At 37.4% G+C, this 17713-nt stretch overlaps 1 protein-coding gene across 2 annotated transcripts; it reads left to right on the forward strand.

Moving 5' to 3' along the window:
* Window positions 1-9453: 9453 nt before the first annotated feature.
* LOC122587182 (protein MEI2-like 5) lies at window positions 9454-16342 on the forward strand. 2 transcript variants are annotated; one of them, XM_043759276.1, is made up of 14 exons: window positions 9454-9542; window positions 10577-10732; window positions 10886-10925; window positions 11441-11796; window positions 11931-12089; window positions 12399-12515; window positions 12600-12736; window positions 12892-12974; window positions 13393-13749; window positions 14348-14711; window positions 14998-15082; window positions 15169-15237; window positions 15338-15517; window positions 16042-16342. In XM_043759276.1, exons 2-14 carry the CDS (start codon window positions 10676-10678, stop codon window positions 16153-16155), a joined length of 2118 nt encoding a protein of 705 aa, XP_043615211.1. In that variant the 5' UTR covers window positions 9454-9542; window positions 10577-10675; the 3' UTR covers window positions 16156-16342. The 2 variants fall into 2 exon arrangements, with proteins under 2 accessions (XP_043615211.1, XP_043615212.1); XM_043759277.1 differs by having other exon boundaries at window positions 9466-9542; window positions 10580-10732.
* The last annotated feature ends 1371 nt before the right edge of the window (window positions 16343-17713 follow it).

The following is a 17713-nucleotide window of genomic DNA, read 5'->3' on the forward strand; positions in this document are numbered from 1 at the left end:
ACCAAAACCAAACAGGGAAGAAAAACTCCTACAAGGAAGACTTTCTCATGGCAGAAGACACCGGTTAAAAAAGAAAACAATGAGGATCCGGGTCCAGCAGAAGGCCATGTTTGTATGGTACACCAGAGGAGAGATCCAGGAAAGCGTAAAGCAAATGCATTAGAAGGTTGGGCAGTGGTGCCAATCTCCTTCCCACCTGTTGAAACGGTATCCTCAGACCCTGTCATCATACAAGCTCGCCTCGCAAATTTCCAGGTTGGAAAAATATATTTAGATAATGGGAGCTCTACAGATATTATCTATGAACATTGCTTTAATAAACTTCCCCAAAGAGTTAGAGACCTCAAGCGCCCGCCTTTGGCGCCCCTAGTGGTTTCAATGGTGAATCTAGTTGGCCCATTGGAGAAGTAAGTATGGAGGTAATGATGGGTGAGTACCCACTCCATAGAATTGAAGTGGTGGACTTCACAATTGTTAGGGCACCTTCACCATACAATGTGTTACTTGGCAGACCATCCATGAAAAAATTCGGAGCTGTACCATCAACCATCCATGGGATGGTTAAGTTCCCCACCCCCGTTGGGGTAGCCACCATAAAGGGACGCATGGTATGGCCAAGAGAGTGCAAGCAGGTCAATAAGGAGAGTCCAAAAGAAGTAAGGCACGACTTGTCAATTGAAGTGGCAAGTGAAGGTCCAGAGCAGACGGTAATCATAAATAAAAGGTTCCCAGAACAACCAGTTATCATTGGATCACAACTCCCCAAAGAAACAAAATGCAAGTTGATCAATCTCTTGAAAGAAAGTTTAGATGTTTTTGCATGGAAAACGGCAGATATGACGGGTGTTCCAAGAAAGTTTGCAGAGCATGCCCTGAACGCTAATCCAAACATAATCCCTATAAGGCAGAAGAAAAGAGGCATGGCCCATGACAGAAGCAAATCTGCTTGTGAGCAAGTAGACAAGATGGTGGAAGCAGGCATATGCAGAGAGGTTAAATACCAGACATGGGTAGCAAATCCAGTTATGGTTAAGAAAGGGGACGGCTCATGGAGGCTTTGTGTCGATTTTAAGGATATCAACAAAGCTTGTCCTAAGGACAATTACCCCTTGCCAGAAATAGGTTGGAAGGTGGAATCTCTGGATGGGTTCAGGTTAAAGTGCTTCCTTGATGCTTACAAGGGATATCACCAGATCTCAATGAAAAAAAGTGATGAAGACAAGACTGCCTTCCATACAGACCAGGGCATCTATTGTTTCCAAAAAATGCCTTTTGGCTTGAAGAATGCTGGGGCTACTTATCAAAGGCTGATAGATAAAACCTTCCAACACCAGATCGGGAGAAATATTGAAGCTTATGTGGATGACATAGTCATCAAAAGCCATGAGGAGAATGCCATGATAGCTGATATCCAAGAAACTTTCAATACATTAAGGGGAATAAATATGAAGTTAAATCCTTCCAAATGTAGCTTTGGAGTGGAGGAAGGGAAGTTCTTGGGTCACATAGTGACTGCAAGAGGAATAAAAGCTAACCCAAAAAAGATTGAAGCAGTTGTAGAAATGCCATCCCCAAGAACAAAGAAGCAGGTGCAAAGCTTAAATGGAAAGCTGGCCTCTTTAGCACGATTCCTCTCCAAGGCAGCTGATAGATCCCTTCCATTCTTTAAAACCTTGAAGGGATGTTTAAGGAAACAAGATTTTTCATGGACAGAGGAAGCTGAAAAGGCATTTCAAGACATGAAGAAATTTTTGGCTCACCTACCAACACTTACTGCTCCAATACCCGGGGAAACACTCACTCTTTACTTGGGCGCCTCCAAAGAGTGTGTAAGTGCTGTGTTGAGGAAGTTCTCAAATGCCCATTTACTTTGTTAGCCGGGCATTGAAAGGGCCCGAGATAAACTACCCAGCCTTGGAAAAGTTAGCTCTTGCTTTAGTCCATTCAGCCAGGCGTCTCAGAAGATATTTCCAGGGTCATCCCATCCAAGTTCTCACAGATAAGCCCATCAGGCAAATCCTATCAAAGCCGGAAGTGTCGGGCAGGCTAGCTAAGTGGGCAATTGAACTTGGAGAGCATGAAATTACATTTCAGCCAAGGAATGCAAAGAAAGGTCAAATTTTGGCGGATTTTTTAGCAGAAGTTGAGGGGGAGGAAGAAGATGTAAGCAAGGTAGAAGAAAGCCCACCATGGACTCTTTTTACAGATGGAGCCTCTAGCGCTGGAGGGTCAGGAGCGGGTCTCATCCTCATCGACCCAGATAAGAAAGAATACACATATGCCCTTCGTTTTGACTTCTTAGCTTCAAATAATGAAGCTGAATATGAAGCCCTTCTAGCTGGTTTAAGAATAGCAAGGAAAATGGGGGTGGAAAAAATCCATGCCTATGTGGACTCCCAGTTAGTAGCAAACCAAATAAAAGGAGCATTTGAAGCAAGTCAAAAGGCTATGCAACTTTATTTGGAGGAAGCCAGAAAGATTATTTCTGAATTCAAGAAATTCAATATAGAACAGGTTCCCAGAAGCCAAAACAAGAAAGCAGACGCCTTAAGTAAGCTGGCATCTTTAACCTTTGCCCATCTTACAAAAAAGGTGTTAGTGGAAGTGCTGGAAGAAAAATCAATAGTGCCAAAAAAGGAAGTCTCTCAAATTGAAGAAGCTGAATGTTGGATGACTCCATTGTATAACTTCATCAAAGATGGAACCCTCCCTGAAGATAGAGAAAGCGCAAGAAAAACAAGGATGAAAGCACCCATGTATTTGATTATGGAAGGATCTTTATTCAGGAAATCCTTCCTTGGCCCCCATCTTCGCTGTGTGGGCCCCTCGCAAGGGAAAGAGCTCATCCAAGAAGTGCATGATGGAACATGTGGCATCCATGCCGGACCAAGATCAGTTACAACCAAGATCATGAGGCTTGGATACTTCTGGCCATCCTTATATCAAGATGCCAAAGAAGAAATTGAAAAATGCCAATCATGTCAGATACATGCACCAGTGTCTAGCAGGCCTAGGCAAGACCTCATTCCCGTTACAACAGCATGGCCATTTTACAAGTGGGGAATAGATATAGTAGGCCCATTTCCCGAAGGTATCGGCAAGATGAAATTTTTGATAGTAGCTGTGGACTACTTTACAAAATGGGTAGAGGCAAAACCATTGGCAACCATCACAGGTCAACGAGTGATCAATTTTGTGTGGGAACACATAGTCTGCAGATTCGGAGTTCCCCACGTAATGGTTAGTGATAACGGAAAACAATTTGCAGAGAATCCCTTCAAAACATGGTGCCAAGACATGGACATACAACAAAGGTTCACCTCAGTAGCTCATCCACAAGGAAATGGCCAGGTTGAGGTCATGAACAAGGCCATATTGGGGGGAATTAAGGCAAGATTGGGAAAATGCAGAAAGGGATGGGTAGATGAAATTGCAGGTGTTTTATGGGCTTACAGAACTACTCCGAGGGGAAGCACCCAGGAAACTCCATTTAGCCTGGTATATGGAACGGAAGCCGTAATCCCACCAGAACTGACTATCTCAACACAAAGGGTCATTAATTTTGATCCTGCTCAGAATGAGGAAGCTCTCAGAGAAAACTTGAATTTGATCGAGGAAAGAAGAGAAATGGCCCACATTCGGCAGGCATAAAACAAGAGGCAAATGGCAAAATACTATAACAAGAAAGTACGCCCTATGACCTTCAAGGTAGGAGACCATGTCTGGAGAAAAAACGAAGCAAGTAGAAGGGAAGACCTTGGCAAGCTGGGCCCAAAGTGGGAAGGCCCATATAAAGTCAAGGAGACAAATGGGGATGGATCATACATCTTAACAGAGCTGGATGGGTACCCAATACCCAGAACATGGAATGCCATTAACCTTAAAAGGTGTTATTTGTAAGAACTCGGGTCTCCAATACCCCAAATGCTACTAGCTTAAGAAAGTCTTATTTGCAATTGTGATGCAAATTACCATGTAATTGGTTGTCTCAATCATATGTCATCATGAATAAAGTGGCATCTTTCCTAAAATCTTTAAAGCATTAAGGCTATATTATTATGTCATGACAAAACAACCTTCACTTTTCTCATTCATAGGATGAAAAAGTAAGACTTCTCATAGGGAAGTAAATAATTCCCACTTATAGGGTGGCATATATAATGGAAGGGTTATATTAATTAATACATACCCTATCAAAATTTACAAAAAATACATCATTTCACTCATCGGGTGAAATAGATAAGCATTTCTCATTGGGAAATGAAACTCGCGAGTATTAGATTGCATACACAAGATTAACCAAGCAAACATTCAAATTACATAAGCAATAAGTTAACATACCATAGGCTACAAGCCAAACATAAATGACAAGCTAGCTTAAAGTCATAAAAGTTCATACATGAACACAAGTCATAATACCAGAATACAAGAAAAATAAAATGAAACTAGTTCTCTGGCTCCGCGACTTCTGAACGGGCCGTGATGAGAGACTCTATATCCTGCAGGGAGGCATCCGGATCCATGACAATGACATCCAATATAGGAAAAGACTTTGCCTCAAGAGCAACTTCAGCCTCTCGAGCCTTGTCAGGAACAGAAATATCGTAGAAGGGAAGAGAAGTGGGGTCAATAGATGGATGAACTCCCTCAAGATCTAGGGCAGCAGTATGCCTTCCAACAGCAATGGCAGACCGATAAAACCCACTGAGTACACCCATCACATCTGGATGATCCATAACAAGCCTGAACAAACGAGGAAAGGCTAAAAGGGTATCCCTCCTCAGCTGGGTACTCTTCTCAGCATCAGACTCTAACTCTTTCCCGCGAGCTCTCTCCTTTTCAAGCTTCTTCTCGAGCTCCTCTACTTTAGCTTCACTAGCTCCCAACTTGGACTTAAGCTGGTACATCTCTGCCTCAAAACACCTTTTGTCATCTTTTTCTTTCTCCACCTCGAGCAAAGAATCCGAAAGCTTCCCATACACTATACCCATCTCAGACTCTAACCCATCAATTTTCTTTCGGAGCACGGTAAGATCACTCAAAAAGCTGTCCCTCATGACAGCCCCAGCATTAAAGGCAAGTGCAGCATGAGTATCATACATCTGCATAAAACAATAAAGGATATCAAAATAATAATAATAAAATAAAATAAAGGAAAATGAATAAAATTAACTAACCATAGCCAACTGAGTGGGAGAAAGAAAGCTGGTCTCTGTAGCAAAAAGCGGAGCAACAACTGAGTCCGCATAACGCCTTGCCACACCTGGATCTCTCAAATCATCCTTAAGTTTGAGGGATGGCGGATACACATAATAATCATTACCCAAACCCCTATTGAACTCCTGGGTAGGGTGGGGAACAAGAGTGGAACCGGCTCGGCTTGGAGGAAAGCTAAATGTACGGGTAGGACCATCATATCCCAGATTATGGGCACTGATACGTCTTATATCATTCCATTCATCACCAGTAATACTCGGAAGAGTAGGATATTCGGTGCAATGAAATCCTACACGTCTCATGGGCGCAAGGCCATTGATAGTCTCCTCCAAACCACCATCGGAAAAAGACAATCTGAGAGGACCCGCAGAATTAGAGGTAAAAGAAGAAGAAGTAGAGCTTTTAAAAGTTTCAAAAGGAGGCATGAAACGTTTGGGTGGAGGACTGGTAAGATCACCCCCAACCCTCTTTCCAGAAAGACTTCCTCCTAAAGGCCCACCTACAAAATAGATAGCGATCATGTAAATATAGTAAGATAAAGAATAACATCATCAACAAAGTAACTTAAAGTTTTATACCAGTAGAAGTAGAAGGACGTCCCTTCTCAAAGAAGTCACCCATAGCCTTGTCACTCTCCTCTTCAGTGGGTAGGGAGGAGAAGGCACGAAGAGCTGTACCATCAATGCCAAGATTTTGGCGCTCAGGAGAGAAAGAAATCCTCCTAGATGAAGGAGAAGCGTGAGAAGTACCTTCAACTTGCTCCTCCAAGATTTCATCGCTAGAGCAGGGTTTACTGGATTGGCGTTGTCCAAGCTTCTCAAGATCCACACCCATGCTCTCCCAAAGACCCATAGCTGCAACAACAAAACACATTAGAGAACAAATAAATTCTCATCAAACAATAAGTAAAGGAAGGACAAAAATGAATTCATACATTTTCCAGTGGACTCATCAACTAAGATAGGGTCATCTCCTTCCCAATCGTGGCTAATCTTGGCAACAACCAAAATAGCCTCACATTTTGCATAACTCTTATAGGGGATAGACACCTCCCTTAACTTCTCAAGATGCTTTTTGTTGACCATATGTTGAGCAGGCAATACATTAATTTTCCTAACAAATCGGGAACATTCTTTCTTATTACTGGTATCTCGCGTCCAACCAAGCAACACAGGCTTGTCCGAAGGAATAAATGTGGCATCAACAAAAAAATAATGGAAACGCCAAAACTTGATGGTACCGGGAGCATGAGTTATCAGTTTAGCATACTCTGGCCTAGCCTTAACAGTAAACCAATCTTCAGTAGTAAACAATCTAAAACACTTCCTAAATAGGTAAAGTGAACGAGGAAGTTCAAGAGCAGCAAGAATCATCTCGCACCAACTGGTTGCATCTGAGCAACACCTATCTGATAATAAGCTAGAACCTTGAGATAAAACTCAGTCAATGGAAGCCTAACATTAGAAGAGGTGAAGTAAGCCCGGTAAAGGGCAACCTTGCCAGGAGGAGGGCGATGTGCTCTTTGATCCTTGGTGGGTAAAACGGGATTGTATTTGGATAAGCAGGGATGAGAAGAAATCAGTTTTTTCAACTAAAAAGCGCTAAGGCGGGAAGGTGCCTTGTCTACCCTAGGTTGAGAAAATCTCTCATCATTTAAGTCATCCCCGTCAACTACCTCATGATCATTAGTTCCTTGGCTATCCATTTCATGGTTGCTACTACCCTCTGACATAATGAAAATGCCTAAGTCTTTAGAAAACAAGTCCAAGTTTTGAAGCAAGGACTACCTGGCAAAAAGGGCAATCCTAGATAAGGTCTCATGGCATATAAGCAAATATGCAACAAATTTGTGAGTAAAACATATATATACGTCCTATATAAACGTACATATGTTGAGCTAGTGATTCCATCATCAAAGACGAACACAACTCTAGTATAGGCCATATACTCATATTGGCACATAATTCATATACAAAATATATATATATATATATAAAATATTGGCCCTATGAATTATCAAGCAAAATCATGCTACATGAATGCAAACATATTTGGGAGCTACATAAGTGGCCTATATGTTTAAGCATTATCTTAAATTTATAAGTTAAATTTGTATAAAAATACTAAGGCTTAAATACAAAGGATAAACTGCTTGGGTAGATACTAATAAGAATCTATCATGTTAATTCTAACAATTATGCATAACAATTATGCATAAAGGGAAGTAACCTAAAAGGTATGCTTAAAAAGATAAATACCTCCGAAATAAAGGTCCAAGATCTGAATATCACCACTTCCCTAACGCTACTGTTGAAACAAAGAGCAAAACCTCACCTTCTGGAAAATAAAGAAAGAAAAACTCCTAAGAAAGAAAAGATATAAAGATGAGTTTACATAAAAAAGATTTATTTCTTGTTATATGTAAACTGGGGGGATTTGATCGTGTATACAAATATCCACTAGATTAAGCATAAATGAGAAGACCATTGGACAAAAGAAATTAACAAAGGAGCTCGAGTTATGGCATATGAGCTCGAAGTAAGAAGGCAGGCATGAGATAGAAAATAACCTACACAAATTTGAAGATCCCAGCTCGAGATCTAAAGATACATACGCTCGAGATCGAATATATATTTACTTTGGATATAAATCGAGTACCCGGAGTATATACACATATATATTTAGTTTCAAATTAAAGGGCTCGACTTACATATATTAGAAAGGCTCGAGATGTACCAAATAAAGAAGATGCTCGAGATTGTGGAGCTCGAGATGTATCAAAGAAAGAAGAGGCTCGAGATGTGACATGCCCGAGATGTGATGATGTTGCTCGAGTAACACCACCTCTTGCTCGAGATCCAATATAAGTAGGAAGGAATGGAGGGGATATATCTAACCTAATGGGCCAGTATCATGGGCTTGCTCGAGATACAGTGGCTCGAGGTACATATAAAGATAGAAATATGCCCGAGAGATAACAATATAAAGTAGCTCCTTTACACACATGTGTATTGCTCGAGAAGAGTACATGTTAACATATTTATATGGCCAAAATTATGATCATGTATTACTAGAATTGTGCTGCTCCAAATACATGTCTATATATCTATTTATACTATTGATGCAGCTAATTATCTCGAGCATGTTCGATACAAAATAAATTGTGGTATAACTATTTTGTACAGAAATTGTACATGTGACATATAAACATAAATATTCATATAGATAATCTTTACGACAAAAGGAAACTGAAAACATTAGAATCTTCAAAAGTACTTGTCTACTTTCCAAATATACTTCTATAAAAGCTCAATTCATTGCTGTCAATAGATACATTCAGTCAACATTCAATTCACATTCTTTTACAATCAGTCAAGACTCAATATAGCAGTTAAATTCGATATCATATTTATTACCAATCATTCCACCTTAAACTCGTCAAGAGTTTGTTAGGTTTGCACTGATTTATCAAGAGAGTAATGATTGTGTAATAAAGTCACTGAGCCCAATTAATTTAGGTTCAAACAAACACAAAAATATATATATATATATATATATATATATATATATATATTTAAGGTTTAAAGTTATAATAAAGACTTTCATTGGGACGAAGTCAAACCAAAGAGAAAGAGTAGCATGGTTTGTCTAACGTAACATAGAATGTTTCTCTCGAAAACTGCACGTGCGAATCGCAGAGAGTACTTCTCCAAAGAGGAGTATGAACAAATTGCCTTCGACGATCGATTAAGGTAAGGCTCTACGAGGATATAGGGGGAGTAACAAATATATAACACTTGTGTAGTAGATGTATAGAAAATAAAAAAGTAATAAAAACATCCAATCACTATTGCTGCTGTAAAAAAAAAAATTGCTAAAAAGCTAAAATTTGGTTTCAACCAAGTCATTCAACCACTTTTCAATTAAAAAAAACTCCTCACATCAAAAACCAAATACTATTTTCCAGCTTAAACAAATTCCTTTATCTTACTTAACTTGTCACATGTTTGGTAAAGGTTAATATACATTATCCATTTATATAAAAGATAATATAATAAAATAAAATATTTGGACAATCACAAGTTAAGTTAATAGTAGTACTTGCGTATAAAAGTTACTTAATTCGTACTTTAACTTCATCACGCAAACACACACAAATCGCGCCCATTTATTTTTCACTTTTGTCATTTTCTCATTCAAAGCCACACACATACACACACACCCACCCCTCCCCCCCCCTTCTCTCACCGGACCTCACATTTACTACTTTCCGGCCATTTTTCTTTTTTTCATCTTTTTTTTTTTCACCGTCTTTTTACCTCACTGTAAGTACTTTCCTTTTATTTTATTTTTCATAATTTTCAATTAAATTTATACATATCATTTTTATTTAAAGTAAGTTGTTGTAGTTTGTTATGCTTACCTAATTTTATTTATGTATGTAATTTTTTGTTATAATCAGGTTAATTGTAGTAATTGGTAGCTTATATGTATAATTATGACTGTTTAGTTGTTGATCTAGCTATTTGTTACTTAATTTGGTAATAATTTTGTGAAAATTTTATTTTTTATTGATATTTTTTATGGAATTAGGTATGTAATTGAATTTTGGAATTTTGGTTGAATTTAAGAAGTGTAATTGGACAGATTAATTTTGTAAAGTTAATTATGTGAAAATTTAAGCCAAATTTCATTTTCTATAAAAGGAAATTCAGTTTCAGAGTAGAAAATTAGGTGCATTATGTTTTCCTGAAAAGGAAATAAAATTTTATGAAAATTTGTATGTGATGTCATTCGAGATGTTTGGTTAGTAATAGTTGATTACTAGGATACTACCTGCAGTCGAAAAGAGGTAGGAAAATAGTTACTGGCAGTTTCTCAGTCATACAGTGTTTGATGGTTTTCGGTTTCTAACTATTTTTTACGGTGGTCGGTGGATGTGATATAACATTAATCGGCCACATCCAAGGTGCCTTAGTGGTAATTGAGATTGTCTCATAAGAGACCCGGTTCGAAACCTCCCTGGTAAACACCTTGGATTGGACAGGGTAGAGTCTGGAAAATGGCCATGGGAAAACTGGTTTGGCCGCATATGTCAAGGCCAAAGGCTTGATTTTCCCCGAGTAGTGTGATACTGTGATTATTAAATGTTTTATAAGGGAAAAATATAGATTAAAATTTAAGTTGTGGGGTATATTAGTTAAATTGAAATTACAAAAAACTTAGTAGTAAATATAGGTGTAAATGCTTTACAAGGGAAAGTAGAGATTTTAAAATTTGTTTTATGCTATGAAACCTTCCTTTGTTGTAAGTTGGATTTGATTTTAATGTACTGAATGAGTTCTTATCATTGGTCAAGTAGCCTTCCTCGGATGATATTGTCAGAGGGATTAAGTTGGCGGTTCTAGATCAGTAGATCTTTTGTTGGTCTGTTTATTTTTGCTTCCCAACTGCCATCATGCAAGTTGCCGTTAAGGATCAACGTGATAGATACAGACCAGACTTCTCCCTTAAGGTACCCTTTTTTAACTTTTGTGAAGTATGACATATGTTTTGTTTTATACTGTCATATCATAAATGTGGGTTCATCATACACGGAGCCTCTATTCTTATCATCTTGAAGGAACTTTGTCGTATTTCTAAAATTATGATGTCTTTACTCTGCCAGGAACACGTTGGAAAATCAATTCTCAAAGCTGATAAGCAAGGTAAGCATTATCCATTCAGCGCTTATAATTGTAACTTGTTCAAATTTCCAGCTATATTCGAGAGAATGCTAAGACTGGGCTACCTAGTTTAGTTTGTTTCGGTACATGGATTGCAATTATATGCATAGTCATATGCTCACTTATATCTTAGATAGTCTGATGGTAGATTTGGTGCCTGTAATACACATTCATTGTGGTACTCGCAATTAAATTCTTCAAATATGTTCCACGAGTTGAGTTCCAATCATCTGTCTTATAATCTCGTTAAAAAATTAATTTTCTCAGTCCTTGGATATATCTACTCACCTTAGTTTATAGCTGTATAATCATGTGGGACCTTTTTACAGCTATCTAGGTTCTTTTTGTACTTGTCCGCCAGCATTCATCAATTCTATTTGGTTCAGGAGGTTCTTGTCACTTAATGTGCCTTTCCCTCTATCTGTTGGCAATATTATGGTATTTATGTGTTATAATTGTGATGACGATTCTATATTAGTTTTATGTAATTACTGCAGTCACCTGCCTTGAAGATAATGGATCAATAATATGCACAAGTCAAACTAAAACTATTGAAAGTCTTCTTCCTGACGAGGAAGATCTCTTCTCCGGAGCACTTGCTGAGTTGGGATTTACTGCTATTGACAATAATGACGATGAAGATTTTGATCTGTTCAGCAGTAGTGGAGGCATGGAATTAGAAGGGAATTCCAATATATATTCTCAGCAATGGACATCTGTGACTGCTGAAGGCCTTAATAGTGATCAAAGCAGTTCAGACTGTTTAATTTCCCGTGAACAACCTTCCAGAACACTTCTTGTGAAAAATGTAGACAACAGAGTCGAGGATTCAGAACTTATGCGACTTTTTGAGGTGCATAGCAGCTTGTCACTATAACTCTTTAATTTACTAAATAGTTTTTTCTTTCTCTCTCTCTCTATATATATATATATATATCTTTTTCCTGTCTCTTTTTAATGTTGAATTCGTACATTTTCTTCTATCAGCAACATGGAGATATACAATCTCTCTACACAACTTGTAGATATCAAGGTTTTGTGATAATTTCATATTATGACACAAGGGCTGCTACTCTTGCGCTTAGTGCACTTCAAAATAAGCCGTTGCAAAATGAGAAGCTTCACATACAATATTTGAATCCAAAGGTACATGACCTAACATTCACTCTAACTACTTCCCGCTATAACCATGTTATTATTCTGATGAGTTCCTTAACCAGCATGGTTATACTTTTGTTCTGAACTCATATGGGATAAGACACGATATTCTTCTATAAATCCTCTTAATGACGTATCACCTGAATCTATTAGATCTAAAAAAGGGCCCACTTCTTCACGTCCTTATGAGTTCATACCATGTATCATTGGGAAAATTTGTATGAGGATATATCATTTCTCATGTGGTAATATGTTGCTGGATTTGTGTTTAGTTTTCCAATTTTTACTTGTAAATAGGATGGTACCTCAGGACAGTACATTGATCAGTCAAGCATCGAGGTATTTGGCTGTGATTCTTCTGTGTCAAACATTAAACTTCACCAAATATTTGCCAATTTTGGAGAAATCGAAGAGGTAAGTGGGCTTGGGATTTACATTATCAAAACAACATGGTCCATTCCTCCTTATATGTTCTCTCTTTTGTGTGGCTATTGACAGATATGTGGAACTACACATCACAGACATATAAAATACTACGATATTCGAGCTGCTGAAGCAGCTATTAGTGGTTTAAATAGTGGCAATCTGTTGCAAGATAGCAAACTTAAACTAAGCTATCCGGCGCGTACGAAAAGGTACTATTTTTAAGCTAAGCAATTAAATCATCTTTATAAATTTACTTCATTTTCTGAGCCAGGGGTAAGTTAAAATTTTGATATTATTTAGGCTCATCTCCTTTAACCAAGTTTCGTTGCTCAATGGTTGATTATTGATTAATTCTTTTATATAGCTTGGTTCAACAAGTTACTCATGAGCTAGTGCAAGGTCAATTTAGCTCGTGTCAAAGCCCTAGTGGCAACTCGTTACCACAAGGTATATATATTCCTGCCACGGAATACATACACGACTTATATAATTTCTTTGCTGTAGAGATGGTATTTTTGACCCCTTTGTGGCTTATGTTTTAGTTCTAAAGGGTCAAATATGTAAAAGTAAACAAATAGCTCTAAAAGAAACAGGTCAAACATCTCTCACTTTATTTTTACAACATTAAACCTTCTAAACTGTTTATTCAAAATCTTTGATTATCATTGGAATGATTATAGTCATGTAGTACTCAATGTTATACACTAAGAGTGATTTGTTCAACACAATCTGACAGTACCTGAAATTTTCCATTTTTTCCCATTAACAGACCTGCCAATTTTGCCACCTCTTGTTTAACTAGAATATGGTGTGATTGCCCCTCTCATCTTAACTCTTCTCACACCAAGTATTTCTTTTGGTGTAGTGGTGAATAGCTGCATGATCGATGGGTATATCTATGGTGTACAATCACCAAGTGAGATGGCCATCAATGCAAATTGCTGTATAACAAATAGCTTACCATCTCCGGTTGGGATGTCATCTATTTATAATCAATTTGTCCACAAGCCTCATTACCCTACAAATCAAGCAAAGCTGCACAGCAATTGCCCTAGTTTTCATCCTCAATCATTACCCATCAGCTGCAAAGGTTTTGTAAATAATGGTATTATCACCTATGACCCATTAAATTTAGCAGCTGTCGGTGTTACAACAGAAACAGATGATAAGCACTATCATATGCTCGGTGCATATGCCCTGCCAATGGAACACATGTTTGTGGGTGAGTACTCTATATTACTCTCATGATAGTTTTATCTCTTTCCCCTTTGCCGTTTTCCTTGCAATTAATTGGTGGCAATAGTATGCAAAACACCTTCATGCTTATAAACATAACCTAATGAATATGAACCACATACATATTGTCATGGCACAATGGAAAATTGGTACAATGTGCTTGATTTATTTGGAAATGCATTTAAATCGGGGTAGAAAGGCAATGTACTTTTGTCTCATTTCTGTTTGGGGTCTCAAATTTTAGTTCACCCAAAAAAAGACTCAAATGACTTTAACTTTCCATAAAAATCAATTTACAGTATCATCTAAGTTAACTGATGTCAACATGCATGTCAGCTGTAAAGAAAGGTAACCACGCCAAATCACCTTAAAATTTGAAATGGATATTTTGGAGTTGTAGGGTTGTTTCCGTTTAAATTTCTTGAAGTTGATGCCTTTTTATGGATGAAAACAGGGATGGTTACCCTGAACAGAAACAAGGCCTACATTTGTCACTTTTTTTAGTAGAGTTTGCCTTATCTCAACTATTTATGATCAATCTCAGCAGTGACTCAATTCTCAAATATTTATCATGATCATGGCAGGCTCTCCAAAAATTACAAGGTCAGGGCTTGGTGGATGTCATCATGCGTTGAGCTGCTCTAACTCTTTTCAGAACCATCATCTAAATCATGCAATGTGGTCACGGTCTCCTCCATTTGATGATGGTGTTTGTGCTCCTAGCACTCCCAGTCTTCCTGTAAGCCATAAATCTCCTAAAAGGGATACTGTAGCTGCATCACCATTATCTTTTGGTAGACCAAGAGGACGAGCAAGAAGAGTATCCCATGGCAGACATGAAACTGTTTCCTGTCACACAGATGAGAAAAAATATGAACTTGATATTGAACGTGTATTGCGTGGGGAAGACTGCCGAACAACATTAATGATTAAAAATATTCCAAATAAGTATGTCCATATCTGTATGAGTTGTCATTCTAAACTGGTTCTAATTATCCTGGAGGCAGTAAAATGGGTGGGCTGGAAATACTTTCTGTAACTTTTTATAAGTTTGTGCGTCATAAATGATTGCATATTATTTTAATGATTTCTTTCATAAAAGGCCATATGACATTTAATGCTTTAAAAACATAACCCAATCTGAACAAACACAACCCATGCATAAGTTAATGGGTCGAAATTGCCATCTCTAAATCATCCTCATGGATTTCCTGCAATTTACTTGTTACTGCAGGTATAGCTCGGCAATGCTGTTGGCTGCAATAAATGAACATAACCAAGGCACCTATGATTTCATTTATCTGCCTCTTGATTTCAAGGCAAGTATTATCTCTTACTTAATCATATTATATTCTTGATATGAGACCATGTTAAATACACATTCTATTATAATTTTTCTCAACAGAATAAGTGCAATATGGGATATGCATTTATAAACATGACTGACCCACTTCAGATAGTAAGATTTCATAAGGTAAATTCTGTTTTTATGTGATCTGAGCCATTCCTCTATTATTTGTAAGGTCTGATTTAGTTGAATAAGCAAAAATACCAATACGAACATGCTTTTGCAGTCAATAAATGGTAGGAAATGGGAGAAGTTCCATAGTGGAAAAGTGGCATGTCTTGCATATGCTCGAATCCAGGGAAAGGCTGCCCTAATTGCACACTTCCAAGAGTCAAGCTTGATGAATGAAGATAAGTGTTGCCATCCCATTCTCTTTACCACAGATGGCCCAAATGCTGGCAGTCAGGTAATTATTAACATCCTACAGAAAATTTCCAATGTCTTAGGACTCCATAATCCATATGTATGATCCTAAGGCCCTAAATGTTTGGCTTTTGATGCATTTTAGTAAATGTGCCAAAATGGGCGGCTCATGAGGCTGAATATAAACTAAAATAACATCTACGGTGTTCGAAAAAGCCAAAGGAGGCTGAAAATGTTGTACTAGTACTCGTATAAATTTTGCAACTTTCAACTCATATGACTTGCTCAACCCGTGTCTTTTTTTATTTTTTATTTTTTTTGTGGCTAAGTTTTATATTGACCCTTTCACTTGTTAGCAAATAAATCTGGCCCAAACAAACCCGTTTTCAGGTAAGAGTTTAAATCTGGCCCAAATAGACCCGTTGTCAGGTTAATGAGTTACAACTGCCGCCATTCAAGATTTAACAACTCTGCACTTAGTTTCTTACAATTGTCTAAGCATATACAGAGCAGTTTGTTTTTGTTAATCATATATGATCTAAAGTTACACTACTTGTGTTTGTGTAGGAGCCTTTCCCCTTGGGTCCAAACATCCCTTCAAGGCGACACAAGAACAAGTGCAATATGGCGGAAGTGTATGAAAACCAAGAGATGTCATATCACATAAAGAACTCCATATGAAATCTGGAATTTTGTTTGTGGCTAATTATCCCTAACATGTCATTCAACTCATTACCTCCTAATCTGTTATGCTAAAAGGGAACTAAGTTTGATGAACTTCTAACACCAAAAAAGTAGGAAGTCATTCTATGTTGACATCTTTGAAAGAAACATCATGAGTTTAATCCACAAAATCGTTTTAATGCTATTTACAACTGCTCAAGATTAAGGTTACTCGGTAAGTAATGAAAAAGTTGTTGGTAACTCCATGTATAAAACTAAAATCATAATTTATGGAACCTATTCAAAAAATGAGTCATTTTTATAAATTACGATGATTATAATGCATAAAACAAATAAATTGCAATCGACATCTTACCCATGGCTTTAGGGAAGTTGTGTATAGAAAATTCTGAAAGTATCTTATTTTATATGTTTGTTTTAAACTAATTGTGAGCGAACTTTGGTCTACTAAATGCTTCTGCACAAAATGTAAAAAATGTTGGCTAGAGGATGTTGCATCCCCCGTGTTGTTTACATAAATGTCGATGTTGATTGGCAAGTTAGGTTTATTATTAGGATAATTTACATGTTTTTACTTTTTGATAAGTTTATTGTATACTTTGTCATTAATTTATTTGTTTTTCAATTGAGTAAACCATGAATAATGTCTTAAACTATATTGACCATGTACATTCGAGACGCAGAAGAATGTACAATTTTTGACACATGGGAACAATATAATGACCTGAAGATAAAAGATGGCGTTAGATGTGTTATGAACATTCTTACACATTCAGATCGTTTTATTGCTTCTGGAGAGAATAAAAACATAGAGTAATTGTTTGGGATGTTAAGATGAATGGCAACTTTGTGTCATGGGAGTTCGCTCAAGAAAGATGTAAATGCTAAATAGGTTTTGTCGTGTAAAGAACAAATCTATTGTTTGTGCTGGACTTGACAAGAGAGTCATCCCTTATTAGAAGGTGATCACCTGTATTTGGGAATTGTTGGTAACCCTGTATGATTACCGAACCGTAAAATTAAAAGATACCATATGTGACTGGTTGGAAGGAGACTCACACCGAAACTGTCAAAGTTGGTGAGCCCCTCGTGGTGATCACTTAATGAGAGGTATATATGTTTCCTCTAGTGACCTGATCACAAGGAAATACACATATTTGATGTCTGATGTGATGCGGTATAAAGGACAAGACATTCTTACACCGAAAGGGTGTTCAATCAATATCGATCCCCCATCAATCTTTGATGTATTTTCATGTATGGTTTAAACACATACCCTTTTGGTGTGAGGATGCTTGATTGTTTGTGCTGGATCGTATCTGTTACTAGGATATATATAGATATGTAAATTTTCCAATTTCCAATTCGATCCTATAGGTAAATTTTGGCCTCATGGACATTCGGAATTTATGCTTACGAGCTAAAGTTCTAGCGCAAGATATGTTTGCAAATGAGATAATTGTCTAAATATAGTACGTAGACACAGGTAATTTAAGGAATAAGAAAAAACTAATTAAATGTATATATTTTTCAATTTCCAATTCCAGTAACTTGG

Source organism: Erigeron canadensis, chromosome 2 (assembly GCF_010389155.1).
Source record: "Erigeron canadensis isolate Cc75 chromosome 2, C_canadensis_v1, whole genome shotgun sequence".
Lineage (NCBI taxonomy): Eukaryota > Viridiplantae > Streptophyta > Magnoliopsida > Asterales > Asteraceae > Erigeron > Erigeron canadensis.

What these genes read in the sequence shown, in the direction of transcription:
- LOC122587182 (XM_043759276.1), top strand. Translation starts at nt 10,676, where the DNA reads ATGCAAGTTGCCGTTAAGGATCAACGTGATAGATACAGACCAGACTTC. An exon ending in TACAATATTTGAATCCAAAG is followed by an intron (nt 12,090 to 12,398) that starts GTACATGACCTA and finishes ACTTGTAAATAG; the next exon opens with GATGGTACCTCAGGACAGTA. An exon ending in GCCCAAATGCTGGCAGTCAG is followed by an intron (nt 15,518 to 16,041) that starts GTAATTATTAAC and finishes GTGTTTGTGTAG; the next exon opens with GAGCCTTTCCCCTTGGGTCC.